Here is a 13,207-nt window from a genome sequence, read left to right on the forward strand (position 1 = left end):
TGCCTTTTCTGTTCATTAGGTGTGCCAGTTTATGCAAGCACCCATGAATTCTCATTTTACAGCTAAGGATCTTAAGATACTTAAAAGGGACTATGCATCTGGGGTTAACATATTCCAAGGGTGATTTGAATCTCAAAGCTTTTAGTAATGCTGACTGGGCTGGAGACCCTAATGATAGGAGGTTTACAACTGGTTTAGTTGTCTTCTTAGGTACCAATCACATATCTTGGTCATTTAAGAACCAACAAACTGTTTCTTGATTGTCTACTGAAGCTGAATATCGGGCAATGTCTTCAACAGCTGCTGAATTAGATTGGATACAACAAATTCTGGCATTTTTGCAGGTTTCCATTTGCTCTTCACCTGTGCTGTTTTGGGACAATCTTTCAGCAATTGCCTTATCCTTCAATCCAACTCAACATCAACGAACTAAGCACATTGAGATAGATGTTCACTTTGTTCGAGAGAAGGATGCCAAGAAGTAATTACTTGTTTAGTTTGTTTCTTCTCAAGAACAATTTGCTGATATTCTTACAAAATGATTTAGTGCTCATTTGTGTAAGGCTCATTGTAACAATCTAATGCTTGGTAGCTCCAAGCATGAGATTGCGGGGAAATGTTAGAAGTATAAGATTGTAAGGCTGTGATGATACCACATGTAAACAGATTAGCTGATCTATTATATTTGTTAGAAGAGTCGGTTGGTTATGACTAAAAATACTTAATCTTGTAATAGCTTTCTTATTAAGCAAGATATCAATTCAATCATTTTTTTCCTCCTATTTCTCTGTCTACAATTCTCTTTCTCTTTCTTTCTCTCTCTCTACATTCATAGAAACTGAGATACTTGGTTAACATACCTTACCAAAAAAAAGAAGCCAAAATTCATACACCTTGAAAAAGTGTCTTCATTTGTCTAGTAGTACACCTACCTTGGTGCATGTCAAAGTAGCTGTAGAAATCTTTTCTACAAAACTGTTTCAGTGGGAAATTGTTCATTGCTTGTTTATATGGCTTCCACCCACAATAATCACACTATTTCAGTACGCAAGTGCTCTTGCAAAACCCACATGGTAAAAGCAACTTTGCGTGCTTGGTCACAACTCACAAGGTAAAACTTTAGGGTACATAAAAAGGGGTGTGATTCAACCAAAAAAGAAAAAAAAAAGTGTGATATCTACACACTTATTTTTACTTATCATACACCCTTTTAATTTTCAGTCGTCGGATCAGATGAATTGAAGAAGATCAAATGATATAATAAATTAATAAGAGATGTGTAAGAAGTAGAAATGAGTGTATGGATAGCACACCTGCATAAATAAATGTACCAACTATATATTTTAAGATAATTACGATATTCATTAGTATTACGAAAAAAATCGTAAAAAAGAGGATATGGCTATTATACCTTATAGCATCGCAGTTAGCCCAAAATAAAATCACCATAGCTGTACCAGTTGTGTACAAAACACTTACGTATTTCAAATTGTCGATCTTGGCTATTATACCTTATAGCATCGTATGTATTTCATCTCTGCAGTATGATCAGGCTGCAAAGTTCATTAAGCTAAAGCAATCGCAGGGCAACTCTCCTTTGGCAAGTCAATGAAAGTGATTGTAGTTGCATCATTCACCAGTGCCTGCCAAGAGGGAGGAGCCCTATGACTGATTTGCTTATTTGACAAGTACTTCTTCTAGCACAGATGCTTCTGGGTTTTCAACAACGGCACTGCCGGCACGAGTTATATAAGTTCTTTGATTTGGGGTCAAAGACTCTAAGTCGGAGAGATGGAATAAAAGCAGTGAGAAGAAACAGCATATCCAATGGATTATGCTTTGGGAACATCCAGGAAAAAAGTAGATGAAAAGAGATGCCTTTACCCTCCCCATTTTCTTATATATAGCATATTCATCTTATTCCTCTACTGTCTTTTTGTTTTAAGCGTTGTTTTTTTTATGTTTTATGTGTGATTACATTGGAGGGTTTCGAGCCCTGGACCTAACGGACATTTGCAATATATATTATTAGCATTTTGTGTCTTGAAGACAAATTCCCCTCACCCTTATGTTGAAATTAGCTCCAAATTTATTTGACTTTAGTAGTTTGCTACACCTGTGTTCATTTCAGTCTTACTCGTGCCAGTATGTATCTAACTCTTTCTAACCAAGCCATGATTAAGCGCAAGCCTGTCTTTATTTGGCAATAATTTTTCAAATCTTCCTTTTACCAGTCAGTTGTCAAAGTAATCACAACTAAGGAAAACAAGCCTAGCTAGCACTAGAAAAAACAACTTTCTTGAACGGGTCCTACATTTATGGTCATGTACTACTCACATGAATCGCGATGTAGCAAATGTGAGATGCCAGTTTCATGAAGTTTTCTCGTAGATGACAGACCATATGAAGTATGAGCAGCCCTTTGGATCATCAAGTTCTAGCAGTTGTGTAATCCGCAACTCCTTGTTGCCTCCTATCTGGTCTCTTAAAACAGAATCGGAAATGCTTACCTTTTGGTCTTAGTGAACTGAATAATCACATGATGTTCCAATCTAACTGGAAATTATATATTTTGGTAGGAAAATAGAATATGACAACAAAAATATAGATTATTAACTCTTAAGGTTCCAATCTATACAATATTCAATCAAACATCTATTCCAATAATCATTAATGGACTTTATCTTTGGGCAACAAAAGTGATCACATCAATTTTTCTTTTTCGATCCACGGAGTAATCTGTCATGCAGAATCCTTTGTCCCATGTACCTGCACCAGATACAGAGCAAACATTAAAAATGCAGGTTTTATTAATTTTATATAACATTTTATTGAATAACAAGACTATCACACATGTATATGTACTTACCTTCCGAGCATCATAACAGTAGCTTGAGGATTAGTACCCGGGCTGCGATAAAACGTCGATCCATCAACAACCCGAAGAGAATCAATACCAAGAACCCTATATCCTTTATCAACAACCCTTCCAACTTGACAACCTCCATGATAGTGCCATATGGTCATCACAGTGTCTATGCAGAATTGTTCCAAAGAAAATGTAGCGTTGGCATGCTTTCGCCTTCCGTTAACTGGTAAAGTCAACATCAGGTTAATGAGAGCTTCAACCGGCATGTTTTTGTAACGGAACTTTGAGTAGGCTTCGGAGTTCACAACATCGATAATGGTCCTCATGCCCTCAATGCACTTCCTTAAGTCTTCTGGTTCTTTGAAGTAGTTAAAGGTGACAAATGGATTGGCATCAGGGTTTGTGTTCCTCAGCGCAAGATGGCCTGTGGAGAGTGGACCCATGATTTTTTCAAGTATGACTCCGGCTCTGAGAGTTTTATCGACAATTCCGTTTACAGTATCAGCTGCCCAAGCCATGATTTTTGGTGAAGCTCTAAAAGGATGGTGCTCAGGCTGCAAATGTGAAACCAAATTTGAAATTGTGAATTGGTTCGTTTTTGTTATATCTCTATCTATTAAATAATCCACGTAATAAGTTATTCGGGAAATATGTACACACAGAATCTTTGCAAACATTTTATAAAAAAATAGAGCTAAAGTATACTAAAGAGATATTAATCTGTATAAACTATGATTTGAAGCCTGTTTATACAAGAGATTTTTCTGTGACTGGAATACGGGATGTTACACCATGTATCCCTATACAAATTGTGGGATATGTGTGTCAAAAAGTTAATAACTTAAAAAATATAATTTCTAACCACTTATATAAAAACACGTGGTGTACCACCCGTGTTTCGGTCACAATGAAAAATTTCTCCTATTTATACTATGTTTAGTTATGATTGGTTCTATCTATGTGTCTATAGTTACCAAAATCGTAAGAGCATCTTTAACAGCTCCCACAAATGTAACTCTTCAAAAACAAGTTTGTTGCATTACGTGGCAATTTGAAGATTAAAATTTGCTACTTCACAATTTTGTTCTCCAATAGACTCTATAAATTTTAGTATTATAATATCCAATATGAAACAAAGTGGTCTTACGTTGTTTTGTTGTTGTTGAATTAATTAATGGAATATCGTGAGAAAAGACACTTTATTGTAATAGAAAAAAATGTTTGAAGATTTGGTTAAAAACTCTCTAAATCTAGAGTGTAGTACAAATCCTAAATTTGAAGAATGAGTTAGCAACTCTCTTGGAGCAAGGAAATCCTACATGGCTCTACATATTTAGTTAAAGTGAATTAAGTTTTTGGAGATGCTCTAACCCTACCTATGGTAATTGGGCCTGATGTTGCACAAATGTAGTTAAATGCTGAGCCCAAAAATGCATAGGCTGGCAAGACAAGAGAACAGAAGTAAGAAATGGAAACCTGACTCAAGAAGTGCTTAAAGTGATTGGAAAGCCTATGAGCCAGAGGAATGGGAAGGGTCAATCCGCTAGCTCCTTCAATGTAGCTTTCAAACTTTGTGATGCCCACAACTTGAACCAGGGAGACCTCAACTGGTTGAGGTGAGGGAATGAGCAGAAGATTCATTGGATTATCCGCCATTCCCTGGCCGACCATGGGTTGGTCTGCTACCACCTTGATGCCGTGAGCTCGGAGATGGAAGGCGGGCCCCACGCCGCTCAGCATCAATAGTTGAGGGCTCCCAATCGCACCGGCTGATAAGATAATTTCATTCTTCTTGGAGTTCATTTTTAGGTATGCATAGTGCCTAATACCGTGTGCATCTCTATAAATCACACCATAAGCTTGTGGTCTTAGTCTTCCTGCATGAAAAAAAGTAGTCACACCATAAGCTGACTACTAAATAAAAAAACTATATTTTGCAATTTTTTTGTATAAATATATGATTTTTCTAACATTATTGGTCAATAAACGCTTACCAGGAATGTGTCTAAACAAGATTTTTTGTACACGTGCATTCAAATAAACATTGATCTTTCTAGGGTCTGCATACTGAAGCAAATCTGCAGCTGTGTGTCTATGTCCATCTGCATCAAAAATACTCCCACCAACTTTAGTCCCATACAAATGCTCATAGGTAAACCCATTGTGAGGCAAGACTCCCACTTCAAGCAAACCATCTCTGAAAGCAGTCTCCCACTGCAAAATCTCCGGTTCAAAAGCCACCACTTTCTCAACCCATTCATACGACTGATTGACCATTCTCTGGTTCCAACCTACTTCCTTGATGTAATGTGTGCTGGCACGCGTGTAAAACCCAGCATTCACTGCTGAGCCGCCACCCAGCACGCGTGCCCGGATGTTATAGACGCCATCCTCGGAGGTGAACTGCTGGGCTGGGGATGTGGGAGAGGTGTCCAAAAGAGTGGGGGCAAATTTGTCAATGTTGATTGTGTTCGGATTGCCATAAGGCGAGCCGCCTCTTTCCAGGACTAAAACGGTGGCACCGTGAGAGAGAGTGGCCGCTAGCGGACACCCTGCGGTGCCTCCACCAATGACTATGTAGTCATAGTGAACCACTGCTGGGGCTGATATTGCTTCTCTAACAAATGTATAGTCCGGAGCTGCACACAGATTTATAATAGAAAAGAAAAATTAACTAAAATGCTCATTCATTTGTTTAATTTGTAACAACTTACGTGTACAATATTCATACCTTTATCCGAATAACAAATGGGAAGCAACAAGAGAATTCCAGCAAGAAGATAAGCTCCAAAAAATGTAGTACACATTGTGACCTCTAATATAATTAACTTTCCCCAGAGATAATAAAATTAATTTTGCAACATATATATGACGATCTGGGTGTGTTCTTGAATTTAATTACCAAAAACCACACTAGCTACTCACCTTTAAATAAGCCTAAATCCCTAAGGTCCAGTGCCCTAACAAACGTTCTTTGTGCACAAAAAGAACGACCTAAAGATGTAGATACATTTTTAGTTGAACAACATAAATTTTCACCCACTCATGGAAAGAATCAATGCTCTTCATACACACCATTTCCATTTTTGATCACTTGCTTAAACCCTAATTAGTCGCTTCCTTGCACACGAAGCACAGTCGTCGAAGTTATAAAATCTCAGATTCATGGCCCCATGCATGCAGAACATTAAGTATTACTGAAATTTGAGGAATATATAAAGTCGTCACGTAAAATCGAAATGTTTATTAATGGTATGAATTTTGGATTCTATTATTGTCCAATATATTCAACTGCGTGCACCGACCCAGTACTTGTTTTTTCATGCCTTGATCGAAAGTTTTTGGTAGCTAGGTCTAATTAAGTGAAATTAACTTTTTTGAAGTAGCTCAACTGCACGGAGAGGTATTGGTTGAATCTAGTTAATTCCAAGATTATCAATGGGGGTCCTTTTGCGTAGTCAATTACCTGAGGACCTGACTTGGTTTCATTTCCAGATGTAAATTCTACTTCGGGATAAAAAAAGTGAAAAAGAAGCATTATTTTCCTTTCTCTAGGAGGAAATTTTGTTGGACAGTTCATTGAGTTGTAAATATATGACTAATTGCAATGTTAGAATGAATCAATATTATCCTACTCATAGTCAACAATAACTCCGGCACATTCATTACATGGCTTTGGGACGATGCACATCGAGATTATACAAAAAGTTTATTTTTTATTTTTTAAATTTATTCCAGAATAAAAAACGGCTAGCAAACCGAACTACACATTAAAACGATTAGACGGAATCTAGCCCCCAATTATCCTATATGCATTAGGAGTACATACAACTAAAAAGCATTAACGTAACGTAAAGGATTTGCATATAATCCCTAAATGTTTGGCTTAGAGCTTGTTTTGACGAGAAAATATGGCATGCCACTTTCTATGTTGAGAGTGTTATCTCACATTAAGAAAAGAAGGGACATTGAATGTGCTTATAAGTAATTGTGATATTCCTTATATTGTCAATTAGTTTTATAGTGAAATCCTAACTTTTTTATGGTATCAAGCAAATTGTCTTGCATATTAAGCTCAACAGCTACATGTGCTCCATGTTACCCATTTTGTGTTGTCCATGTGTTAAACTTGAAAATTAGTTACACGTGTGGAGGAATGTCGAGAGTGTTAATCCACATTGGGTTTGCATGTGCTTGTAAGTTTTTTTTTTAAAACCTCGACGATACGAGGAGAATTTTATTGATATCGAAAAAAAGGGTATACCTAGTCAGGGGAGAAATAAACCTAACCCCTCAAAATGCAAGAAAAAATGATAAAAAATATATGAAAAGAAGGGGAGACATCAACCTTAAACAAAAATAATAAAGATACAAGAAAAAGAAGGGGGGACATGAAACCTAACCCCTCTAAAGCCGAACCTAAAAGTCTAAACCTGCAAAACAAAACAAGCAGCATCACAAAGTTAAGAAAAAAAGAAAAAGATAAGAAAGTGAGACAATATAAGTAATTAAATTACTTTACATATTATAATTAATTTTATGGTAAAAACTCAACTTTTTATATGTTAAAAAAAATGGTCACCTGTTAAAAAAAGAAGAAGAAAAGGTCACCTTATGAAGAAGCTCATTGGAGACGTTCTCCTTGAAAATGACTAGAGATAATAAAATCACCGATCAGTAAATCCATGATAGCACTCAAGCTAAAGGTTGAGCTCAAATTGATTGGTTTCAAATCTATCCCAGATCTTATTATAAGCCCAGGGCCCGGTGTTGTTCAGAAATGTCCGCTTATGTGATCTGTTTTTTGGGAAAATGATCATTTTCGAATCCCTTCCTTCTAATCCATTAAATCAGGAAATTTGTGCTATTGAAATTTATCCAACGGTTGAAGTTATTATAACTTTTAAAATAAGCCATTATTTGTAGCTGTTGAATCAAATTTCAATGGTACGAATTCTCTAATTTGATGAATTAAGAGAAAGAGATCCGGAGATAATCTATTTCCTGTTTATTGGGACCATCTGTTTGCTTATTTAGAGCTTCCCCTCGCATCGAACCTTTTAAAAAAAGTACTTCTCGGTAAAATCACTTGTTAGGTGCTTTAAAACTACAAATATATTTTGTTATTTATTATTATTGTCTAGTAATATTTATTTTTGCCCCTTAGAATATAGATGTATCATCAAATAAAACACTCTTAACTACGTAAAAACACTTTGAACTATTCTAAAAACACTTCTGCATAAAGCCTTTAACTTCGGAGGAAGTTTGGGTTGAGATCATAACAATCTTATTTTCTCTTTTTTTTTAAATTTGATTTTCTTGTTTATTAGTGTATACATTTGGTTATGGTATGTTGTATTTTTGCTTAAGCCAAGTCAACTTTATCCATACTGTACTTGGATGTTTCAAGTGCACAGCACGTCGTTGGTTTTGTTGAGATTAGGTCATCAAACATGTAACATGATGACCTACCAAAACTAGATAAGATGATTAATTTACTGCAAAATCATCCACATTCCACACCCCCATCACCCAAATGAAACGAATTATAGGGTATGCAATATACCCACGAAACAATCCACATTTAACACGTACAAATGATAACGTATGCTCAATAGTAAATTTGGAAGCAATTAGCAAGCAACCAAAGAATATATTTTGCATTATACATGTAACTATTATTTCTTTTTCTTGTTTTTTTTCTAAAATTTTTTGTAGAAAATAATTAGACGATATTAGCTCTTCGTCAACAGTGCGAGACACAAACTCTCTCCTGAACGAGAAAAGACTGTTGCACCTAAAAAGCCCCTCACAGCCCCCCTTTACTAGATTTTTATTAGAAGTACGAAGAAAAAGAAAAAGTAAACCAAGCGGTGTACTAGCCAATACCCACTAAAAACAACTAACAAAAACGACATGTTCTTGAATTGTTGAACGCTTCATCAAAGGTATACCTAAGAGATAAACAAGATACGAAAAAGACGTCTAATTGACAGCCAACAAGCGTTTCTCTACTACAACGCCCAAAGTAAAGTGTGACGAACAAAGCAGTCGAGTGAGGAAGAGTTAACTTAATTGGTAATTGTTTTTTCCATAATTATTTCTTTGATGTTTATTACTTTATGTGCAGTTGCCTCTTTTGAATAACTGTGCTTGAAAGTCTGTTATCTGTTCTGTGGCGAGCGGCTTGATCTAGTTGGCAGTTTCCAAAGGTATAACTGCTTTGTAGTAAAGGTGACTCTAGTATCTAAATGTTGAAGCTTCCATCCATATAACCCAACTAATTTAACGCGTTCATGAATAGTATCCGTCGTTTTAATCTCTAATTACATAATTAAAAGAGATTTTCTATAGAAAGAAAATGAAGGAAACGTTTTTGCAAAGTGAAATAATCCTGCAATCTGTTCGACGGACATGTCAATTCACAGTTTTGGTCGATCAAATCTATGGCATGCATGTTGAAGCATATCTGACATCTAATGAAGTTAAATATCTTTTTAGATAGAATAGTGCCAGTATCGCTTGTATCTAGACATAGTATACCAAAATAAACAAATTTGGTTACCAATGTATAGTTGCATTAACATGTGGCACAATAAGGAGCCGTCCTATATGAGCTAGGAAGTGTGTTAAAGCATGTTTCACATCGAAAACCTTATGAAATAAAATCCTCTTATAGTGAATGGTTCTATTAATAATTAAGACCTTATTATCCTTCAAAAGAAACATTATTGATTTTGATTAGTAATGAAGGGTGTATCTTAAATTTTGTCAATGCAAACCAAAATACAGTTATGCCTCTATTTCAAAATCCAAAAACATAGCGGGGTAGGCTCCTTTGTATCTTTGGCATATTTGCCCGGTTGTTAGTAATTCCAGTTCGCCAAAAAAAAAAAAACACGTAAAAGTATTTTGTTATTTTTAAAAAGTACGCACCTAGTCAGGTTGAGAAAAAAGCTTATGGTTGCTGTTGAGAGTGTTAATTCCTCAAGGAAAAAAAAAGAAATCTTACATGTGCTTTTAAGTAAGTTGATATGTCTTTCCCAACTGCATGCCATATCTTTTTCGGCGTTACCTAACTCACCAAACAATTTAAAAATCTTTTAATTGTTTAAATTATTATTTTCTTATTCATAAAATTTGTTCTTTCTTCACCGCAAGTACTCAAGGACCTGTCGTCCCAATCAGAAATAGCCAAAGACAAGGGAACTAACAGGAAGAAAACAAAAGGTCGTCAATTGATGCATATTAATAATTAAAATTAATCCAATTTTTTGAACAAAAAAAACTAATCCAATTTAAGAATTCAATTTTATGACATAAGATTTCCTTATTAATGCAAAGAACAAAATTACTAAATGTAAACAGTTTCAATTTCCTTGATATTTTTTCTTATACAGGATACATATTACACGGGCTATCTGGGCTCATATATAGGACACCTGTGAGAGTAAAAATCTCAGAGCCTAGACACTTAGCCGTAAATGAAAACAAAAAATAAAAACAGAAGAGTATTGGGTGCTTGTTTACCTGAATTTTAAGAAGAAATTGAAAAATCTGACAGAAAATTTAAACTATCCTAAGCAATGTTATCTATGATTTTCTATATATGTTACAACTTACAAGCTGCTACTATGCTACCTGATGATCAAATTGAAAGCTTTGATTTAAATTGATGATCTATCTATGCAGCTGATCGTTTGGTAGGAGTGATCTTGATGACTAGTCCAGGGAAAACATCATCCGGATCATGGATATGAGGGTTCCGCTCCACGATATACGGGTCGTCGCACTTGTCACTGATGGTGTGGAGGGTTTCACCTTCTCCGACGACATAAATTTCATCACACGGCCGGTTGATCATGAAGTCATTGAAGTGTTTCCCTCGAACCGAGTTGTTGTCCGGCGTAGAGTTGTTCTCTCTGATGGAAGCAAACAAGATCAAGGCTAATAGGGCTGTGGCGCAGTACCATGAGGCTGCGTCTGCCGCTTCTTCTGGTGCCATATAAATTAGGGTTTAGAGATGATAGAAGTGAAAAAGATGAGATATAAGGTGATGTGTTTTTTATGGAGCAGAAAGAGGTCTGAGTATTTGTATATATAGGTATATGAATGTGGGGGAGATATATTTGTGTTTATATGCGAGGAAGAAAGACAGGTTTTTGGTTGGTTGTTTGCGTTGGGAGGATGTCGGGTTCAACGTGGACTTGGATACAGTCATCACCTTCCTTGGCTACTACTGATTGAATTAATGCAAAACGACATGATTGGTTTCTGAGGTTTTATTCATTTGGATTCTAATTTTTTAACATTTTTTTTGAATTTGAGAAAGAACCTTCCATTTGGTTAGGGCAATTAGAATAGATTTTTAGAGGGGCTGCAACTAAGGGGGTGAACAAGAAATATATGTGAGTCAGTGTGGATGCTAGATAACCATACGATTCTGCAAATATAAGGTGCTAAGATGAGAGGGATCAACGGTTCACAATTAAATATACTGATATTTTCTCTTAATTTTATCTTATTTAATTGTCAATTGTCTAATTAGAATCTTATATTATTCAGTAGAAGTAGCTATGAAATAATATTTCTATATACAAAGGGAAAATTTTATACATAAAGCCTAGCTAATTAAAAAAATAGTATTATGGGAGTTTTTGTAATTGAAATTTTTAATTTAATAATTAAAAGAATTAAAGAAAGGTAGTGGCGGAAAATGTGGGGTGACAAATAGTGTGGAAGAAAAAGGCAAATAGCGTGAGGAATCGGAGCCCTTCCCCACCCACCACCTATAAAAAACCTGTAACTATCAAGTCATCAAGCAACTAACCCAAAAAGAAAGCTTCACATTTAATGCTTTACAATGACTAGGGAGTAGGAAGCCTTTGACATTTTTGCACCAAAAGGGTCCTTGAGACTTTTGGACTGAGATTGGTTTGAGACTTTTGGACTGAGATTGGTTTGGTAGTGAGGTGCTTAAAAAAAAAAAACACTCATGAAAAAAAGCTGTGTGGGTTTTAGGTATTTGGTAAATTGAAAAAAATTGGCTTATTTTGGAAGTTGCTATGAGAATAAGCTGAAATCAAAGGAAAAAACTGAAGCTGCTATTTGCAGCTTTGGAAAACTGGCTTTTTTTTCAAAGCACACGGAGCTATAGTGCTCCTTTAATGAAAAGACACACTATCAGACTGTTTTTTTTTTCCAAAAGCACTTTTACAAAAAAGTTTACCAAACACTCTGCTGATTTATTTCACAGCCACTTATTCTCACAGCACAGCCGCTTATTCTCACAGCAGTTTTTTTTTCAAAGCACAGCAATACCAAACCAGCCCTTAGCCTCCTTGCGTGCTCCAAATTCTTGGCGTATTGGACCAGCTGACCCAGTCGCCTCCTCAAAGAAAAAACTTGTGAAACGGTGTCTCGATTATGTCATTTATACGACACTTTTCATAAAAACATAATATTTTGTATATTTTGTTTCATTCAAGATTAATATCACATAATCTTCATCACTTGATTTTAAAGTTGTCATATTCAGATAGCATTGTCGAACATATTCTTCTCTCCTCTATAGTATAATTACGAATGAGCAACACAAGAGCCAAACTATATCATCTTTCTCTTTCTTTCGTTTTATTAGGGGGTGTGAACCGGTGAACCAATTTAAAACCATCATTCCCGATTTCCCGAACCCCCAACTAAACCTAGAGAGGAAAGGTTTGACATTTTATACGGATGCTGTAGAAGCATCCATGAATACGATTGAGTTTTATCTGAGGGAATACAACACGGGATCATTTCCTCGCTTTGCATCAAAAGTTTACGTTCACAGTTGGAAAATGGGTACGATTAACTATGTAAGTTTGGCGATTAATTATGTAAACCCAGGAAAGCTAGCGGCTGGTAGTGTAAATATTCAGCCACAAAATTTATGGAGGGTTTATTTGTTTCGTAAAGTGGTGATCCCCATTCTATTTGAATTTGAGATTTGACTACAATATTTACATATATTGAATACAATCACCATCTCAACGGTTAGATGATAATTATATAAAATACATATAGTCACTTAAATATTTATGACCGGTAGATAGTGATTGTACTAAACATGTAAGTATTGTAGTCAATCCAGCCAAATTGAAATTGAATAACAAATTTTCAATAGTTGGTAAAATATTAATTTGATTTTTACGTTTTTCCTCTTCTCTCAACTCAATTGACAGGATCAAGATTAATAGTGAAGGCTAGTGAGCTATTGAGGCCCTTAGTACGGACATGGTTCCTCTCCGGATCTACGTATCCTAATCCACCAAATCCATGTATTTGAGCCATTGA

At 35.7% G+C, this 13,207-nt stretch overlaps 1 protein-coding gene across 1 annotated transcript; it reads right to left on the reverse strand.

Moving 5' to 3' along the window:
• Nucleotides 1-2,404: 2,404 nt before the first annotated feature.
• Nucleotides 2,405-5,955, reverse strand: LOC126619346 (protein HOTHEAD). Its single transcript, XM_050287729.1, has 5 exons — nt 5,601-5,955; nt 4,864-5,508; nt 4,346-4,746; nt 2,870-3,423; nt 2,405-2,769 (listed from the first exon to the last, which is right to left on the reverse strand). Exons 1-5 carry the CDS (start codon nt 5,674-5,676, stop codon nt 2,709-2,711), a joined length of 1,737 nt encoding a protein of 578 aa, XP_050143686.1. The 5' UTR covers nt 5,677-5,955; the 3' UTR covers nt 2,405-2,708.
• Between the last annotated feature and the right edge of the window lie 7,252 nt (nt 5,956-13,207).

The sequence above is a fragment of the Malus sylvestris genome, chromosome 1 (assembly GCF_916048215.2).
Source record: "Malus sylvestris chromosome 1, drMalSylv7.2, whole genome shotgun sequence".
Taxonomy (NCBI): Eukaryota; Viridiplantae; Streptophyta; class Magnoliopsida; order Rosales; family Rosaceae; genus Malus; species Malus sylvestris.

What these genes read in the sequence shown, in the direction of transcription:
- LOC126619346 (XM_050287729.1), bottom strand. Translation starts at nt 5,676, where the DNA reads ATGTGTACTACATTTTTTGGAGCTTATCTTCTTGCTGGAATTCTCTTG. An exon ending in TTAAGCACTTCTTGAGTCAG is followed by an intron (nt 3,424 to 4,345) that starts GTTTCCATTTCT and finishes TCACATTTGCAG; the next exon opens with CCTGAGCACCATCCTTTTAG. An exon ending in ACTGTTATGATGCTCGGAAG is followed by an intron (nt 2,770 to 2,869) that starts GTAAGTACATAT and finishes TATCTGGTGCAG; the next exon opens with GTACATGGGACAAAGGATTC.